General features: G+C 42.1%; 1 protein-coding gene and 1 pseudogene across 2 annotated transcripts in view; one reads left to right on the top strand and one right to left on the bottom strand.

Moving 5' to 3' along the window:
- PHF8 (PHD finger protein 8) overlaps window positions 1-5,587 on the bottom strand; it is a 105,277-nt gene extending 99,690 nt beyond the window's left edge. Inside the window, exons 1-2 of one of the 2 annotated variants that reach the window (XM_008710832.2) lie at window positions 4,657-5,587; window positions 3,564-3,757 (exon numbers count right to left, since the gene is read on the bottom strand). In XM_008710832.2, coding sequence (XP_008709054.2) covers window positions 3,564-3,661 — 98 coding nt within the window. In that variant the 5' untranslated portion in view covers window positions 3,662-3,757; window positions 4,657-5,587. The remainder of the gene's footprint in view (window positions 1-3,563; window positions 3,758-4,656) is intronic. The other variant, XM_008710833.2, reaches the window with a different exon arrangement.
- A 1,648-nt stretch (window positions 5,588-7,235) lies between these two features.
- Window positions 7,236-7,336, top strand: LOC121103827 (annotated as a pseudogene).
- The last annotated feature ends 12,954 nt before the right edge of the window (window positions 7,337-20,290 follow it).

Below are 20,290 nucleotides of genomic sequence, written 5' to 3'. Positions count from 1 at the left end.
CAGAATTCAAACCCAATTCTGAAGCCAGTGCTATTTCCTCTAGAGTTTAGAGTCATCCCGGGGGGATGTCCCAACCAATACTTCCCTTATAGATAGGAAAACCGCAAAGGGGTGAGGTTTTGCCAAAGCCCCAGACATCAATAAATGCTCACCAACTAACTCTCCACCAGTGTACGAGTCTCAAAAGTTAAGGTGCATCAGAATCTTCCTTTTTGTTAGAGATCACTGGGTCCCAGCCCAAGAAGTCACATGTTTAACAAATTCCATTACTGAACCACACTTTGAGAACAGTGTACAATAACGATATGTTAGCCTGCCCATCCCCCAACATCAGAAGCTGTCACACTCCACAGAAAGGGAAGGAATTGAGACAGAATAATGCTCTAAATCAGTGGTTCTGAGGGTGGCCCCCACTCACCTACTGAATCAGAAACCCTATAAGTGGGGCCCACCTATCTTGTCTTTTAACAGGTCTCCCACATGATTCTGATGCATGCTAAAGTTTGAGAACCACTGCTCTACAAATCAAAGTGATTTGCAAAAACCCTGCCCTTTATAGTAGGAGAAATTAAGCTAATACCAATTTCTTTCCGAACCTGGGATCTGGAGCCAGGTAATTCTAAGTTCAAATCCAGACTTAGAAAGTAATTCCATGAATTGTAGACTCTCACCAGCAAAATGAAATAGACACCTTCCATTATAACCTTTCCAGGAGGTAACTTGGCATTACTGTTCCCTAACTGAAGAAATCCAGCCTATGGAAGTCATCAGAAACATAGATTTATATCACCTATAGGCATTTGTAGGCTTACCTATTGTGAGCAACCATGAAAAGTCCACGATATTGAGTCATTTTCAACTGTGTTTAAGTACAATCTTACATGGAGCACTGTGAGCCTAGTGTGTGCGCGTGCAGGTACACAACGCACTGCGTAAGCACGAGCAACCCACCAAGGACCTGGTTGTCAGCTGGCTTCCTTGTTTTCTGTTAGTCCATAAACAGAAGCACGAAGAGACATAAAAATCTGGTCTCTTTCATAGAAAAAACAAATTAAGGCAATTAACCTGTGTCAGGGTGTTCACAGAAACACAGGACTCACCACAGAAATGTGATTAAGGAGGAGCCTGACCCATAAACCCATCTCTGTATTTGTAAATTTGGAATTCTTGAAGCCCTCCTCTGTGGTGTTCATTATAAATGTCCAGTCTCTACTGTGCAACAGTGTTCACCATAACGTTTTTCTTTTTGTTTTAACCAGCACCCCATATCAAAACGAAAAACATTTCCAGAATCCCCAAGTTTCCCTCATATCACAATATTTTATTATAAAAAAGTAGAAATAATGTTAAGTATCCAACCACAGAGGAAATGACCAAGTAATTGATGACACATATATATGGTGGGATAACAGAAATGAGGTTTAGAAGAATATTTGACAACCTGGTAAAATACTCACATTATAATGTTAAGTAGGAATAAAAATCAGGCTTTAAAATGGTATTTATAATACAGTCCTGTGTTATAAAAATATAGTTTCATATTTTAAGTCAAAAGACAGAAGTTAATGCAATAAAACATTTAACAGTGGATTATGCAGGATAGCAGATTCATAGATGATTTTTATTTCCTTCTTTATTATTTCTGTCTTTTCTACAGTGAGCATGTCTCACATATGTAATCAGGAAAAAACTTAAAATACTACTTAAAAAAGAAATATCTAACTTTCAGGGTTGGGTGTGGATTGAAATAATTTATGCAAAGTCCCTGTCATGGGGCCTAGCACATGAGAAAGCATTTGTTCTAGTTTTCTGTTCCTAGACTGTGCAGTTAGGGTCTCTATATTGTGGGCAGGAAGGAATTCACCTCCCAGGTTTGAACCTACACACTTCTCACATAATCCAAAGCAAAGGCCACAGGCAATGGCTTTTCTTAACAAGACACATACATTCATTCACTCATTCATTCATTCATTCATTCATTCAAAAATGCACTCAGTATCTACGACATGTTTAGCACTGACCTAGGTTCTGGGGATACCAAAACTGAAAAGAGGACATCTCTGCCCTCAAGTAGCTCTGGCTAATGAGTGACACAGGTGTATTTATGACTATGATATGATGAAATAATTACTTTCAATAAGGATGTACACAAAGTGCAATGGGAACCAGGAGGAAGGAGGCTTTTTACAGAGGAGGTATATGCTGTGCGTTATAAAGGGGAGGACATTAGTGGGAATAGCACACACAAAGAAAGAGGCATAAAGGAGTATAAAATTTTCCTGAACTATAAGTAGTTCAGTTTTGCTGGGACATAAAGAAAGAACCGGGAGGAGGAGTGGCGGGAAAGGAGACTGAACAAGTAGATCACAAAGGTGTTGTCTGTCACACAAAGGAGACTGAATTTTACTCTGTAGGGGAACCACCAAAAGAATTTTAAACAGAGGAGTGACTTGATCAGCACTAGCAAAGATACCAGGAATCCTGAAAATCATCCTAATCCCGCTTATTTCCAGAGGAAAGAAAAAGGCCCCACCCTGTAGGTTTGTCCTCTCTTAAATAACATGAAGCAGCAAACAGAACTCCACACCTGGCACACAGTAAACACTCAATAAAGAACAGCTGAACATGAATGTGAATGCGCTGCAGGGGGCAATCCCTGCCGAGAGCAGAATTTTAGCAGTACCAGCACCTTCAGTTTGGTCTTGGGTGAAACAATAGAAACTCATTTGGAAGGGACTAGTGACAACTGAAAATTGTAGACTCTAACATGCAACAGGAGAAGGGCATCATATACTGTTCTGTTGTATTCCAGTGCAAAAATTCCTCTCATGGTTTTCTTTCCATAGCTGAGATTAAAGCCCCAATAATGGGATAACACCAGTTTTTTCCCACACACTAACCTCTCTGGGATCCTGGGTGACAGGTGCTTATGTGCACACATGGTTAACTAGAGGAAATTCATTAGTGGTTTTACTCCTGCTGTTTTACCCAATATCTCTTCTGCTTAATTCAATTTAGTTGGATGGTTCTGCACTCACTGAGTGCATGCAAAATGCTTTAAATAACCAGGACAGATGTATTAGATATATTTTATAGGCAAAGACAATGGGGCTCAGAGAGGCAAAGCAACTTACCCAAGGACACTCTGATATTAAGTTGCAAAGCCACAACTGAAATCCATGTTTGTTGGACTCAGTTATCTCAAGAATATAGTACTGTATCCTACAAAGCCAGAGTCTAAGGCAAAACAAAATAGCCAGGATACAAAAATGATACATTCTTTGTGGCAGAAAAAATATCTTGTAAATTAAATAAACTCAAAAGGGGGCAAAGAAGAAACATATATGGGAAAAGAGAAAAAGGGGAGACACCAGAAGCCAATGTCAGCTAGGCCCTGGTCTGCAAGGAGGGATGAGAGAACCTGGGTCTGGGAGGTGGGTTGGAGGTAATTCTTTGCCGGAGTCCGGGAAGGGGGGGTGTGTGTTTCTGAGCGGGAACCTAAAACTGGGCTGAGAAAGGAGCGAGCTAGTGAGCACCTGTCCAGCCTGGCCTGCCCTCCTTACCTGCCGTGAAACCAGTCCTGGCACATGTCACACTCGATCATGAAGCGGGTCACATCATAAGGCAGCCGGCAGAGGCAATACACGGGCACTGAGGCCATCTTCGCCCGGCCTTGGAGCGCTCTGCGGCGGGCCAGGTTCGTAGCGTCAAGAGAAGCAGGAGGCAGCAAGCAGCACGCGTCCTTTCTGGACGATGGCTGGGCACAAACAACACTTTTTACCTAGTGAATCAGGTCCCCCAGGGTACCAACCCTCAGTTCACGAATGGGCAGTTAGTGCTGCCGAGATGGGGGCAATCGGAGAAAAGTCCACCCGCCTCTAGAATTTCCTTAACAAATAAAAGACGGCATTTGACCGTCAAGGGTTTTGGGTTTTTTTTTTCCCCTTCCCTACCTCCTTCGGCCCCAGAGTCAGTGATAACTTCTTTCCGGGTTTCAGGGAAATATCTGACGCCTTTTCAGGAAGCTTCTTTAATCCCTCACTGTACCCTCTCCTTGCTCACAACCTTTCTTCCCAGGGCTCTATTATGACGTAAACCAGAGACTAAAGAAATAGGCTGGGATACCTCAGAAAACGCCTCATCCCCAAAATAGGGGCAAGTAGAGAGAGATGAGGGATCCCTGGAAGTTGGCTCAGATTACTCGAGAATTACCTCGATGCCTTCAGGAACAAGGCAAACAAGACTAGGCGCCCAACTCAAATCACAGTTGTGGGGTCGTGCTGCGAGTTTAAATGGTCTTCTCCTTCACTCTCAAAATCATTCCATCCCCAACCAATCAGGAGTATCATCACCCCAACAAATGAAATAAATCTCAATTTCAGAACTGATCCGATCGTCCTCTACTTCAAAGACGACAAGGTTCCCGTTGCACCCCCCAAACTAAAAAGGATCTCCTCTAAACCCCTGAAACTGACTAGAATTTCTTCACACTCCTGCAACTAAGCAAGGATTTTCCCCCCACCGATCAGAAACCGGTAGGCATTTCCTCACAGCCCCCTCAAAGTGACGAGGACTCCCTTGTCCCCCAAAACTGACAGAGATCTCATCACAGATCCCAAGACTGACAGGAATAGTCTTGCAGCCCCCGAAACTTACGAGATCTCCTCACGCCTCCCAAATGACAGGAACCTCCTCACGCCCCAAACCTGACAAGAATGTCTTTCGTCCCAAGCCCTACAGAGACCTCCTCATCTGCAAAGCTGCAGGGATTGCTCACACTCGCGGAGTTCAGTTCCAGCGACGCGCCGGCTGCCGGGCTCGCTCTGGAGCGCCTGGGCGCCTAGCTCAGCGGACGATCAGCCAGCAGTTCCGGCCCCACCGGCAGCGCGCGCCGAATTCTGGGATCGTCACGGCAACGCTGCGAACCTTGCTCGCCTTCCCCCAGAACCACCCGCTGGGTCGCGCGGCCCTGGGCGCCCGGCGGTGCTTCAGGGCAGCTTTCCACACGGTTTTGCCCCGGGCCCGGCGTTAGGGCCTACTGGAGTCCGCGACTCAGGCCTAGTCCGGTGGCCGCCTGGTGAACAAGCAAACGGCGTCGTCGCTGGGCCAGCAGGAGATCGCCGCGAGCAAACCAACCAGGAATGAGATGCGCCGGCGGCCAGGTCGGAGGGGAAACTGCCCGAAAAGTCGCCGGGAGAAGCCTGGTGGCGGTGATAGGCGGTTCGAAGTAGTCAATAAAGTTTATTCAAAACAAGGAGGAAGTTGAAGCGGAGAGGGGAGGAGAAATATGGGGTAAACAGCTACCATATTGAGAGTGGCGGCGCCGCCGCGGGGAGGCTACCCTACCGCCATCTTATGAGGGCTGGGCACACGAGGTAACCGTGGCAGAGGCGGGGAAGGGAGGCTAGCGGCTCCCGCGTGACGCCCGCAGAGGCGGGGCGCCACCTTGAGAAAAGGGGACGGGATTCGGCTACCTTTGGACCTGCTCGTTTCCTCTAGGTAACCAATCGAGGCTTAGGACCTTAAGCCACCATCTTAGGCGAGGCAGTCGCTTGGCTCCATTTTGAGTGGGGCCAGAACCTTCCCAGCCTTCCTCCCCCTCCGGGTAAACAGGGAGTTAAGTACCCCCCCCCCCCCCACCAACATACACACCCACCCACCCACTCCTCCTCCACCCACTCCTTCCCTACCCCCCCCCACACCCCCACTCTTCCTCCACCCCCTCCTGCCCTACCTCCCCCCCTCCTCCCCCTCCGCAGCCTTCTCGTCCTATGAGAGGAGGTGAACTCAGCGACTGCAAACTGCAAAACTAACGGGTGGCGGCGGGGGCGGGCTTTGGCCAGGGAAGGGGTGGAGTACTCACAGCAGCCTCTGCTCTTTGAGCATATTCAGCGGGCTAGGCTGCCTTGCACGGTCTCCGAAGCGTTTATTCTTCACCCTGTAAGGAAAGCTCTGTTGTTATTCCCAAGTGAGGACACAGGCTTAGGGAAGACAAGTGGCTTGAATTTCAGAGCCGGGAAGTTGAACTTTGCACCCTCTACTACCCCCGCGATCTGTCTTTGGTCCCGCCGTCGGTCCCTCATTCCTAGTTCCTCCATAAAGCTTCTGTCGACTTCCTAGCTCCCTCTGAATTGTCTTTTCTTTGACTCCATTGTTTCAGTTCAACTTGCTTCAGATACAGCGCAAGGATTTTCATGCACAAGTCCAGGATTTTCTGACTACAGCCTGAGGGTGGGGTGGGAGAAGGGGTTGAATGAATGGAACTCCACACACATGCTTCAAGATGGCGCTGGTGTTCTCTGACATTCTAGAATATTCTCTAGGAATCCTCTTACTATTTCATTTTCTTAAAGGGTCCCACCACTTTAAACAAGAAAACATGTGTGTGCACACCAGTTTTCTAAGTGGTGGTGGCTTAGGCCCTGGGGATACAGTGTTGAAGAGGGACTCTGCAGTGGGGAAATTGCTAGCCAGGGCAGGAGACAAGCTTGCAAGTCAACAATTGGATTACCAGGTCCAGTAGGTACACAGATACCTCTTGCAAAGTGCAAAGTAAAGTCATGAAAGTGCACCAGAAGCTGCTTACTGCTGTCAAGGAAGGTTTCACGGAGACCTGAAAGTTCTCTAAATTAACAAGCAAGAGCATTGTAGATAAAAGGATCAACATGTACAAATGCATGGAGGCACATGGGAAAACATCCAAAGAGAAGTTAAATATTAGATTTTATCCTGTAAGCAATAACAAACCACTGAAAGTGTTTGAGCAAGAGCAACTGAGTCACACTTGTGTCTTAGCCAGGTTTCCCCTGTTTAGTGGGAGTGAGGTTTAGTGGGACCTGAAGTTTGTACAGTTTGTGAGGTAGGACTTTAAGGAAAAAATATAGACTTGTGAATACAAAATTAGGCTCCAAGGTAGAGTATTTCTAGAAGCTATTCCTACACCTGGATAATAGCTATAAATAGAAGAGATACAATGTCTCACTAAACCCAAACTAAATGTAAACCCTAAAGCAACTTCCATTTAGCTGGGTCTCAAAAAAACCGGGCAGCTCCAACACCACCTAATACAAGAGAAAGTGTGACTAGGAGGAAACCAGTGGAAGGTGAAGCAGTTTTAACCAATTGAGCTTTAAATATATTTTGCAAACTTTATAAAAACATATGACCCTGTGACCATATGGCAGGTGATAGGTCCTGCAGCTAAAGCTTTCTTAGCTTCACAAGGAGGAAAGAGGGGTTTCACTTTGGCCGTAATAAAATTGGAAAGACACAAAGAAGATTAACATGTCCCCTGCACACGGATGACATGCAATGTTATGAAGTCTTCCATAATAAAAAGGAAAAATAAAGGGAGACAGGAAGGAGGAGGCTGTTGCATTAGTAATGAAAAAAAAAAAAAAAGATGAGGCCTGAATCAGGATAGCTGCAACACAGGTAGAAAAGGATTAGATAAGTGGGATATTTTGGAGGTTGAATAGGCAGTGCAGCTTGGAGACTAATTGAAAATAGTAGGTGAAGGAGTGAAAGGAGTGTGAGTTCATTTCTGGGTTGGGTGTCTGGAGTGGATAATGGGTGCCATTGACTGAACTAGAGTGCACAGAAGGAAAAGCAGGTTTGGTGGGGAAGAAGAAACTAAGTTCAGTTTGGAGCACGTTGAGTTCAAGTGTGTGGGGGACATTAATTCACTGACCCAGAAATTCTTGAGCATCTACTATGCACCAGGCACCATGCTAGGTGCTGAGGATGTAGCGGTAACCCCGATAAGAGCCTGGCCTCCATGGAGCTGACATTGTACTCGGGGATCAGTCAATAACCAAACAAATACAGTTTATTCATATATTTATTGAGCACCTGCTATATACCAGTCACTGTTCTAAGCACTGGGGACTCAAGGCAAACACAAAAAGACAAGGTCCCTGCCCTCCTGTGGATTCACATTCCAGCTAGGGAAACAGACAATAAAGTGAGTCAAACACAAGAATTTCAGATTGTAGTGAGTGCTATGAGCAAGTTAGAAGATAGACCAGGGATGTACTGTATGGTGACTAACATAATATAATAAAAAATATTATAATAAAAACAAAAAGAAGATAAAGATCCGGGTAGAAGTTAGTCTGTTTTAGATAGGGTACTCAAGGAAGGCCGCTTGGAGAAGGTGACATGTGATCCAAGATCTGAATAATACGAAGTGGCCAGGGACAGGACAGAAGGAATAAAAAGTGCAAAAGTCGTAATGGGGTGGGGGGGCAGTTCAGGATGCCCTTTCAATAACACTTCCTGAACATTTATGATGGACTGGGCCGGATACAGGTGGTGACTGGGGTGGGGTCTCCAGCCATGAATAAGAGACCCTGTATTCACCCATAAGAAGTAAACAGTCTAATGAGGGAGTCAAGGTTCACTGAACAACACAAGGCTGAAAAAAGTCAAACCCTAAGTGTTGCCTATAGAGGTATCAGCAACATGTGTGGGAACAAAAAGCCACAATTAATTCAAACATGTTCACTTAGTATGTCAGGAAAAGCCTTCACAGGAGCTGGCATCTGACCCAGGTACAATAGTACTCATCCCTGAAAGTTCCTCCCCAGTGTTCTTGGGAGGTAGGGTGGGGGTGCTAAAGGGTAATGGGAAAGGCAAAGCAGACAGGGAGGTGAATCTGAGGCAGATTTTGCAACAAAGGAACTCTTGGCACTGCCATGGGTAGGAGGCTGCTGGCTGCAGCCCTGGAAATGTGTTGTCTGGATGTGTCCCTCACAGCAGCCGTCAGTGATGTGAACTGGCTGCCGTAGAAGGAAGCTGCCCTGGAATCTTTCCTCCCCTACCCCACCTCCACTTAACAGTTATGAACATTTCCTTTTAATTGCAGATGCAATAGTAAATGCATTCCCACTGTAAACATTCAAACAGGCTGAAGATACCCTCTGACCACTACTCAATCCCTGTTTGCTTCCTTAGGGGGAACCTCAGTGGCCTCTTTTCTAATTCATCTCTCTGCATATGTTATGTACATTTAACTGTTGAGATGAAAAATGATAAGGGCTAAAGTGGACTACTGTAAAGTACAGGAGAAAGAGGGGGAAATGGGAAAAAAATCGCACAAGGAAGAACAGGCTTGCTCCAAAACAAACTGGGAAGTACAAGGACAGTGAAAACAAAAGAAAAATAATGACAGATAACATTATCTGAGGATTTACTATGTGCTAAGCACTGTTCTAGCCTCCTTACATGCATGCATTAACTCAGTCTTTAAAGTACCTCTTGTATTATGCCTATTTTAAGGATAAGGAATATAGGCATATCTTGAAAATGTGGTGGATTCAGTTCCTGAACACTGCAATAAAGTAAATATTATGATAAAGTTAGTCAAATGAACTTTTTGGTTTCCCAGTGCATATAAAAGTTATGTTTACACTATACCAGTCTATTCAGTGTGCAATAACATTAAGTAAAAGAACCAACATAGATACCTCAATTTAAAAATACTTTATTGTTGGGGCACCTGGCTGGCTCAGGCAGTAGAGCATGTGACTCTCGATCTTGGGGCCATGAGTTCAAGCTCCATGTTGAGCACTGAACTTACTTTACAAAATCCTTTATTGCTCAAAAATGCTAACATTCTTCTGACCTTTCAGCGAGTTATAATGTTTTTGGTGGTGCAGGGTTTTGCCTTGATGTTGATGGCTGCTGGCTGATCAGGGTGGTAGATGCTAAAGGCCGGGGTGGCTGTGGCAATCTCTTAAAATAAGACAACAATGAAGTTTGTCTCATGGATTGACTCTTCCTTTCAGAAGTGATTTCTCTGTAGCATGTAGTGCCATCTGATACCATTTTACCCACAGTAAAACTTCTTTCAAAAGTGGAGTCAGTCCTTCAAGCCCTGCCACTGCTTATCAACTAAGTTTATGTCGTGTTCTACACCGTTTGTTGTCATTGCAACAGTCTTCACAGTAGCTTCACCGGGAGCAGATTCCATCTCAAGAAACTACTTTCTTTGCTCATCAATAAGAGGCAACTCCTCACTGGTTAATTTTATCATGAGATCATGGCAATTCAGTCACACCATCAGGTTCCACTTCTAATTCTAGTTCTCTTGTGGTTTCCACCACATCTGCAACTGCTTCCTCCACTGAAGTCTTGAACACCTCAAAGTCAAAAGTCATCCGTGACTTTTTTTAAAGAATAGCGTACATTTTATTTAAAAGCAACTAAGCACTGATAAAAATATCTATCACGGCAGCTGTGATTGCACAACAAAACTTAACAATAAGAACTGGGCATGTAATTCATTCCTCACATCATCTGCTGGGCCTGGCAGAGGACACCCACCTCTACCAGAGCCTCAGAGGAAGAATGAGACTCCTGATGGAGAGGGCTCAGGAGGCAGGCACCCTGCCCTTCTCCAAGCTTGTGAAGGGAAGGGGCTATGCAGCTCTGGTTGTCTGCTCTGCACTCCTCCTGGGCCATGGGGTGGACCCTGATCAGCAACTCCTTAGTGGCAGTGAGTGGAGGGAGAGGGGTGAGGAACCATCTGAAGCTGTGCAGACAATGTGAGTCCCCCTTTCTCCTTCAGTGTCTCTGAAATCCCCACAGGGCATCTGATGGCCATTGCAGGGTCCTGGTTGCAGGCACAAGTCTATAAAGCAATCACCTTTTCTTTGGCTGAAGGCAAATCAAGATTCTGAGAGGGAAAACGCTTTGCCTGGAATCAGCTTCTTCTAAACTCTTGTTAATGTTGATATGTTGACTTCTTCCCATGAATCATGAATGTTCTTAATGATATCTGGAAAGGTCTGGAAGGTTTTCAACTTACATTGCTTAGATTCATCGAAGAAATCATTATGGCAGCTATACTGTTAGGAAAGGTATTTCTTAAATAATGACTTGAAAGTTGAAATTACTCCTTGATTCATGGGCTACAGAATGGATGTTGTGCAGCAAGCATGAAAACAACATTAACTTCATTGTACATCTCTATCAGAAATGTTGGGTGACTGGGTACACTGTCCTTTGGAAAGGAATCTTTTTTTTCTGAGCAGTAGGCTTCTATAGTGGACTTGATTCAATAAACCATGTAAACAGATGTGTTGTCATCCAGGCTTTGTTCCATTTATAGAGCACAGGCAGAGTAGATTTAACATAATTCTTTTTTTAAGAAGTAAACTCTATGCCCAATGTGTGGCTCAAACGCATGACCCTGAGATCAAGTGTCACATCCTCTACCAAATGAGCCAGCCAGGTGCCCCGTTAAGGGCCCTAGGATTTTCAGAGTGGTAGATGAGCATTGACTTCAGCTAAAAGTCACCAGCTGCATTTGCACGGAACAAGAGTCAGCCTGAAGCCAGGGATTGGCTTTTCCTCTCTAGCTCTGAAAGTCCTAGATGGCATCTCCTTCCAATCGAAGGCCATTCTGTCTACATTGAAAATTTGTTGTTTAGTGTAGCCACCTTCGTGAATTACCCTAGCTGGATCTTCTGGAGAACTTGCTGCAGCTTCTACATCCAGCACTTGCTGCTTCACCTTACACTTTCGTGTTACGGAAACTACTTCTTTCCTTGAGCCTCATGAACCAACCTCAGCTAGCTTCAAACTTTTCTGCAGCTTCCTCACCTCTTGGCCTTCCCACAATTGAAGAGTTAGGGCCTTGCTCTGGATTAGGCTTTGGCATAACAGAGTGTTGTAGCTGGTTTGATCTTCTATCCAGACCACTAAACTTCTCCATATCAGCGCTAAGGCTGTTTCGCTTTCTTTTTTTTTTAAATAAATATTTTATTTATTTATTTGACAAACAGAGCAAGCACAAGCAGGGGGAGTGGCAGCCAGAGAAGCAGGCTCCCCACTGAGCAGAGAGCCTGATGTGGGGCTCAATCCCAAGACCCTGGGATCATGATCTGAGCTGAAGGCAGATGTTTAAATGACTGAGCCATCCAGGCGTCCCAAGGCTATTTCACTTTCTTATCATTTGTGTGTCCACTGGAGTAATAATTTTAATTTCCTTCAAAAACTTATCTTTTGCATTCACAATTAGACTGTTTAGTGTAAGAGACCTAGCTTCTGGCCTATCTCGGCTTTCAACGTGTCTTCCCCACTAAGCTTAATCATTTTTAGCTTTTGATTTGAAGACCCGTAACTCTTCCCTTCACTTGAACACTTAGAGGCCATTGTAGGGTTATTAACTAGCCTAATTTCAATATTGTTGTGTCTCAGGGAATAGGGAGGCTTGAGGAGAATGAGAGAGATGGGGAACAGCTGGAGGGTGGAGCAAACAGAACACAACAATATTTATCAATTAAATTTCCTGCCTTATATGTGCTCAGTTCATGGTGCCCCAAAACAGTAACAGTAATAACATTAAAGATCACTAATAAGAGATCACCATAACAAATATAATAATAATGAAAACGTTTGAAGTATTTTAAGAATTACCAAAATGTGACACAGAGACACAAAGTGAGAAAATAATGTTGGAAAAAAGGCACAAATAGATTTGCTGGTTGCAGGGTTGCCATAAACCTTCAATTTGTAAAAACAAACAAACACACACACAAACAAAACCCTACTATATGCAATGCACAATAAAGCAAAGTGCAATAAAACGAGGTATGCCTCTATAGAGACTTTATCACTTGCTCAAGGTCATATAGCTAGTACGTATCCAAGATGGAGTTCCTGGTGATCCGGGTCCAGAGTCTAGGCCCTTCACCACTCCATTATTCCACTAGTTGGATTTAAAAACAACTGGTGTTTCTAAGATCAATGTAGTGGGGGAAGGTAATCAACCATTCTTTGCATAATTTGAATCACAGAAAGCAAAATAGGGTTTACACTCACTTGGGATAAAGACTAGCAGGATGGTCCCTCAGGTGCCAAAACTAGGTAGGTTAAGGACACCAACCCACTCCTCTAGGGCTAGCTTTAAGAATGTGCCACCTGTGGGGTTGCTGTCTTGACATTCTTAATAATTTTATCTTTGAACTTGTGTTTTGTACTTGTAGTCCAATGTGACTATGGAGTTTACTCACGAGCAGTAGAGATACGCTGGATGGCAATGTGCACAGCACGTGGGCTTAGTAGGTTATGTGCATGCTGAGCATTGGTCAGGCTGCCTGGTGTGCACAAGCACATCTGGGGCAGTCTGGTGCACCATGCAGCCGGGAGGGGAGACAGTGGGCCAGTGACAATGGTGGCAACAGTAGCAGAAGCAGCAGTCGGGGGGAAGTGGCAATAGCCCTGAGAGAAGGATGGCTTCTGCCTAGAGGCAGTGATGGGGCCCGGGTGAGAGGCAATCTTGCCCTTCTGTCAGCAGAGCCTGTCCTTGCAGCGTCTGCAAAATATTAACTCTGGCTTGAGCACTGGAACAGGAACTGCTGGTGCCCAGGCAGTAAACTTTGTCAGTAAATTGTTACAAAATAAAAGTGTATCCATGGACGTTGCAGTAAAGAACATCGGGAGTTACAATCCTTTGAAGAGTTTAGAATCTCTGGTTTTGAAAACTGCTGCAACATTGCAACAAATACCCACAGGCATAAAAATGGAAATGAAATTTAAAGATCATCACATTAGACACATTTGATGAAAGCTTCCGACGAGCTGATTATTAATGAGGAAGACAGTTTAAAAGTGTTTTCCTTGTAACTAAAGATACAGAGCTAGAATACATAAACAGGCATTTTGAGCTATGGATAAATTGTGAAACCATTTTCTATTTCTTGTATGACCTTGTCTTTGTCTGTGTAGGCTGCTATAGCAAAATTTTATTTCTGGAGGCTAGGAAGTCTAAGAACAAGGGTTTGGCAGATTCAGGGTCGGGTGAGAGCCCACTTTCTGGTTCATATCTATGGCCATCTACTTGCTATGTGGTAGAAGGGGTGAAGGAGCTCTTTGGGGTCTCTTTTGTAAGGGCACTAATCTCATTCATGAGGGCTCTGCCCTCAAGGCCTAATCATTTACTAAAGGCACCATCTCCTAATACTATCACATTAGGGGTTAGGTTTTTAACACATAAAGCTGGGCAGGGGGACATAAGCATTCAGTCTATAGCAGAGCTCCACAAGTTACAGGAAATGTCAGAGGAAACACCAAATGCCATTGTATAAATTTATATTTAAAATTAGATTCAGGGGCGCCTGGGTGGCGCAGTCGTTAAGCGTCTGCCTTCAGCTCAGGGCGTGATCCCAGCATTCTGGGATCGAGCCCCACATCAGGCTCCTCCGCTAGGAGCCTGCTTCCTCCTCTCCCACTCCCCCTGCTTGTGTTCCCTCTCTCGCTGGCTGTCTCTGTTAAATAAATAAATAAAATCTTAAAAAAAAATAAAATAAAATTCGATTCAGACTTTCACAAAATGATTTGTATGAAGAGTTAATTTTTTTAAAGATTTTATTTATTTATTTATTTATTTATTTATTTATTTATTTGACACACACACACAGAGCACAAGCTGGGGGAGTGGCAGGCAGAGGGAGAGGGAGAAGCAGGCTCCCCACAGAGCAGAGGGAGCCCAATGTGGGGCTCGATCCCAGGACCCCAGGATCATGACCTGAGCCAAAGGTAGTCACTTAACCAACTGAGCCACCCAGGCGCCCAAAAGTAAATTTTTTTTTAAGAAAAATTCTTTCACAAGAGTTACCAGCTCTAGATGCATTAAAATTTTTCTTTTGAAATAACTTATCAGAAATCCATCATAATGTTGCCACAGCCTACAAAAAACAGTCCCAGTAACAGTTGCACCAACAGAGAATTCCCTTTCAAAATGAAAAGTTATCAAATATTATTTACGACATTGTGACTGATGGTGCTTTCCATTATATTGGTTGGAAATAAAGTTGCTAAATCTAAAAAACAAAATGAATGAATAGACAAGCAGAATCAAACCTATAACTACAGAGAACAAACTGATGGTTGCTGGAGGGGAGGGGGTTGGGGGGATGTAGAGGAATGAATGGGTGTAGAGGAATGAAATACAGGCCTCCAATTATAGAATGAGTAAGTCATGGTAGTAAATGTACAGCATGGGGAATATGGTCAATGATACTTTAATAGTCAATGATACTTTGTATGGTGACAGATGGTAGCTACACTTGAGGTGAGCATAGCATGATGTATGGAGGAGTTGAATCACTATGTTGTACACCTGGAACTAATGCAATATTGTGTGTAAACTATAAAATAAAAACATTTTTTAAAGAAAATGAGGTTCCTAAAAATATAAACTTTGATGACTAATTGAATTTGCAGAAAAGGGAGCCAGAACTTTTTATTCTTTAAAGTTTTTCTTTACATTCCACTAGTTAACATACAGTGTAATATTAATTTCAGGTGTACTATATAGTGATTCAACACTTCCATACATCACCAGGTGCTCATCATAAGTGCACTCCTTAATCCCTATCACCTATTTAACCCCATCCTCCCAACCACTTCCCTTCTGGTAACCGTCAGTTTATTTTCCATAGTTAAGAGTCTGTTTCTTGGTTTGCTCTCTCTCTCTTTTTTTCCCTTTGCTCATTTGTTTTGTTTCTTAAATTACACATATGAGTGAAATCATATGGTACTTGTCTTTCTGTAACTGAGTTACTTGGCTTAGCATTATACTCTCTAGCTCCACCCACGTCATTGCAAATGGCAGGATTTTGTTCACTTTTATGGCTGAGTAATAGTCCATTGTTTATGGATATATACACAGATATTTATATATAATGTGGGATATATAGATGTGGGATATATATACACATACACATATATAGATATATTATAGATATTCTAGGTATTTATATTATAAATATATATTATATCTGTATATGTGTATGTGTATCTATAAGTATATATATATATCTCCCATGTCTTCTTTATCCACTCATCAGTCGGTAGACACTTTGGCTGTTTCCATAGTTTGGCTATTGTTGATAATGCTGTTATAAACATCAGGGTGCATGTACCCTTTGAATCTGTATTTTTGTATTCTTTGGGTAAATACCTAGTAGTGAAATTGCTGGCTCATAGTGTAGTTCTATTTTTAACTTTTTGAGGAACCTCCATACTATTTTCCAGAGTAGTTGCACCAGTTTGTATTCCCACCATCAGTGCAAGAGGGTTCCCCTTTCTCCACATCCTCATCAATACTTGTTTCTTGTGTTGTTGATTTTAGCCATTCTGACAGGTGTGAGGTGATATCTCATTGTACTTTTGATTTGCATTTCCCTGATGGCTAATGGTTTTGAACATATTTTCATGTGTCTGTTGGCCATCTGGATATCTTCTTTGGAAAAATATCTATTCATGTCTCCTGCCTATTTCTTAATTGGATTATTCATTTTTGGGGTGTTGAGTTTTATAAGTTCTTATATATTTTGGATACTAACCCTTCATTGGATAGGTCACTGGCAAATATGTTCTCCCATTTTGTAAGTCACTTTTTAGTTTTGTTGATTATTTCCTTTGCTGTGTAGAAGCTTTTTATTGTGATAGTCTCAACAGTTTATTTTGCTTCTATCTGCCTTGCCTCAGGAGACATATCTAGAAAGAAGTTGCTGTAGCTGATGTTAAAGAAGTTACTACCTGTGTTCACATCCAGGATTTTTATGGCTTCAGATCTCATATATAGGCGATTAATCCGTGTTGAATTTATTTTTGTGTGTGGTGTAAGAAAGTGGTCCAGTTTTCCCAACACCATTTGTTGAAGAGACTGTCTTTTTCTAATTGGATATTCTTTACTGCTTCGTTGAAGATTAATTGACCAAAGAGTTGTGAGTTCATTGCTGGGTTTTCTTTTCTGTTATACTGATCTACATGTCTATTTTTGTGCCAATACCGTAATTTTTTTATAATAATATTTTTTATTATATTATGTTAGTCACCATACAGTACATCCCTGGTTTTTGATGTAAAGTTCGATGATTCATTAGTTGCGTATAACACCCAGTGCACCATGCAATACGTGCCCTCCTTACTACCCATCACCAGCCTATCCCATTCCCCCACCCCCTCCCCTCTGAAGCCCTCAGTTTGTTTCCCAGAGTCCATAGTCTCTCATTCTTCATTCCCCATTCTGATTACCCCCCTTTCTTTATCCCTTTCTTCTTCTACTGATCTTCCTAGTTCTTATTCCATAGATGAGAGAAACCATATGATAATTGTCTTTCTCTGCTTGACTTATTTCACTTAGCATTATCTCCTCCAGTGCCATCCATGTTGCAGCAAGTGTTGAGAAACCATTCTTTTTGATAGCTGAGTAATATTCCATTGTATATATGGACCACATCTTCTTAATCCAGTCATCTGTTGAAGGGCATCTCGGCTCCTTCCACGATTTAGCTATTGTGGACATTGCTGCTATGAGCATTGGAGTGCATATGGCTCTTCTCTTCACTACGTTTGTATCTTTGGGGTAGATACCCAGTAGTGCAATGGCTGGGTCATAGGGTAGCTCAATTTTTAACTTTTTAAGGGACCTCCACACTGTTTTCCAGAGTGGCTGTACCAACTTGCATTCCCACCAACAATGTAGGAGGGATCCCCTTTCTCCACATCCTCTCCAACAATTGTTTCCTGCCTTGTCAATTTTTGCCATTCTAACTGGTGTAAGGTGGTATCTTAGTGTGGTTTTGAATTGAATTTCCCTGATGGCTAATGATTTTGAACATTTTCTCATGTGTCTGTTAGCCATTTGTATGTCTCATTGGAAAAGTATCTGTTCATATCTTCTGCCCATTTTATGATTTATTTGTTTCTTGTAATACCATAATTTTTTTTAATATAACTTGAAGTCCAGAATTATGATGCCTCCAGCTTTGCTTTTCTTTTTCAAGATTGCTTTGGCTATTTGGGGTCTTTTGTGGTTCCATACACATTTTAAGATTGTTTATTTTTGTTCTGTGAAAAAATGCCATTGGTATTTTGATTGTATCATATGTGTAGATTGCTTTGGGTAGTATAGACATTTTAACAATATATGTTCTTCTAATCTATGATCATACAATGTCTTTCCATTTCTTTCTGTCATCCTCAATTTCTTTCATAAGCATTTTAATTTTAATTTTTTTAAAGATTTTATTTATTTATTTGACAGAGATAGAGAGAGCCAGCGAGAGAGGGAACACAGGCAGGGGGAGTGGGAAAGGAAGAAGCAGGCTTCCAGCAGAGGAGCCTGATGTGGGGCTCGATCCCGGAATGCCAGGATCACGCCCTGAGCCGAAGGCAGATGCTTGACGACTGAGCCACCCAGGCGCCCCTCATAAGTGTTTTTTTATACTGTTCAGAGTACAAGTCTTTCAATCTTCGGTTAGGTTTATTCCTTATTATTATTATCTAATTATTTTTGGTATAGTTGTAAATGGCATTATTTTCTTAATTTCTCCTTCTGTTTCTTCATTATTGGTGTGTGGAAATCCAATAGGTTTATGTACATTGATTTTTTTATCCTGCGACTTTACTGAATTTGTTTCTCAGTTCTAGCAGTTTTTTGGTGGAGTCTTTCAGGTTTTCTATATACGGTATGTCATCTGTGAATAGTGAAAGTTTGACCTCTTCCTTGCTGATTTGGATACCTTTTATTTCTTTTTGTTGTCTGATTGCCATGGCTAGGACTTTCAGTGCTATGTTGAATAAAAGTGGTGAAAGTGGGACATCCTTGTCTTGTTGCTGATCTTAGGGGAAAATGTTTCAGTTTTAACCCATTCAGGATGATGTTCGCACTGGGTGTTATATGTAAGCGAAGAATTACTAAATTCTATATCTGAAACCAATTTTGCCATATCTATTAACTAACTAGAACTTAAATAAAAACTTGAAATAAAAATTTTTTAAAAAAGGATGATGTTTGCTGTGGGGTTTTCATAGATGGCCTTTAGTATGATGAGGTATGTTCCTTCTAAACCTACATTGTTGAGGGTTTTTATCATGAATCGATGATGTATTTTGTCAAATGTTTTTTTCTACATCTATTGAAATGATCATATCACTCTTGTTTTTTAATAATTTTTTTATTATATTATGTTAGTCACTATACAGTACATCCCTGGTTTTTGATGTAAAGTTCGATGATTCATTAGTTGCGTGTAACACCCAGTGCTCCATGCAATACGTGCCCTCCTTACTACCCATCACTGGTCTATCCCATTCCCCCACCCCCTCCCTTCTGAAGCCCTCAGTTTGTTTCCCAGAGTCCATAGTCTCTCATGGTTCATTCCCCCTTCTCTTTACCCCCCCTTACTTCTTCCCTTTCTTCTCCTACTGATCTTCCTATTTCTTATGTTCCATAAATGAGTGAAACCATATGATAATTGTCATTTTCTGCTTGACTTATTTTGCCTAGCATTATCTCTTCCAGTCCCGTCCATGTTGCTGCAAATGTTGAGAAATCGTTCTTTTTGATGGCTGAGTAATATTCCATTGTATATATGGACCACATCTTCTTAATTCAGTCATCTTGATCATATCATTCTTATCCTTTCTCATATTAATGTGATGTATCAGGTGGATTGATTTGCAAATATGGAACCACCCTTGCAACACAGGAATAAATCTCACGTGATCATGGTAAACAATTTTTTTAATGCATTGTTGGATTCAGTTTGCTAGTTTTTTGTTGAGGATTTTTGCATCTCTGTTCATTAGAGATAGGCCTGTAGTTCTCTTTTCTACTGGTGTCTTTGATATCAGGGTAATGCTGGCCTCAAAGAATTAATTTGGAAGTTTTCCTTCCTTTTCTCTTTTTTGGAATAGTTTGAGCATAGGTATTAGCTCTTCTTTAAATGTTTGGTAGAATTTGCCTGTGAAGCCATATGGTCCTAGACTTTTGTTTGCTGGGAGGGTTTTGTTGTTGTTGTTGTTGTTACTGATTCAATTTCTTTGCTGGTTATCAGTCTGTTCAATGTTTCTATTTCTTCCTGTTTTCAGTTCTGGTAATTTATATGGTTTTAGGAATTTATCCATTTCTTCTAGGTTGTCCACTATGTTGATATATAGTTTTTCATCATATTCTCTTATGTTTGTTTGTATATCTGTGGTATTGGTTGTTATTTCTCCTCTCTCATTTGTGATTTTATTTATTTGAATCCCTTCTCTTTTTTCTTGATAATTCTGGCTAGAGGTTTATCAATTTTATTGATTTTTTTTCAAAGAACTAGCTCCTGGTTTCATTGACCAGTTCTGTTGTTTTCTATTTTGTATATAATTTATTTCTGCTCTAATCTTTATTATTTCCTTCCTTCTGCTGGTTTGAGTGTTCATTTGTTGTACTTTTCTAGCTCCTTTAGGGGTAAGGTCAGTTTGTTTATTTGAGATTTTTCTTGCTTCT

The sequence above is a fragment of the Ursus maritimus genome (genome assembly GCF_017311325.1).
Source record: "Ursus maritimus isolate PB19 chromosome X unlocalized genomic scaffold, ASM1731132v1 scaffold_X1, whole genome shotgun sequence".
Lineage (NCBI taxonomy): Eukaryota > Metazoa > Chordata > Mammalia > Carnivora > Ursidae > Ursus > Ursus maritimus.
The sequence above is the reverse complement of the archived record's forward strand: the minus strand, read 5'-3'. Positions and strand labels throughout refer to the sequence as shown.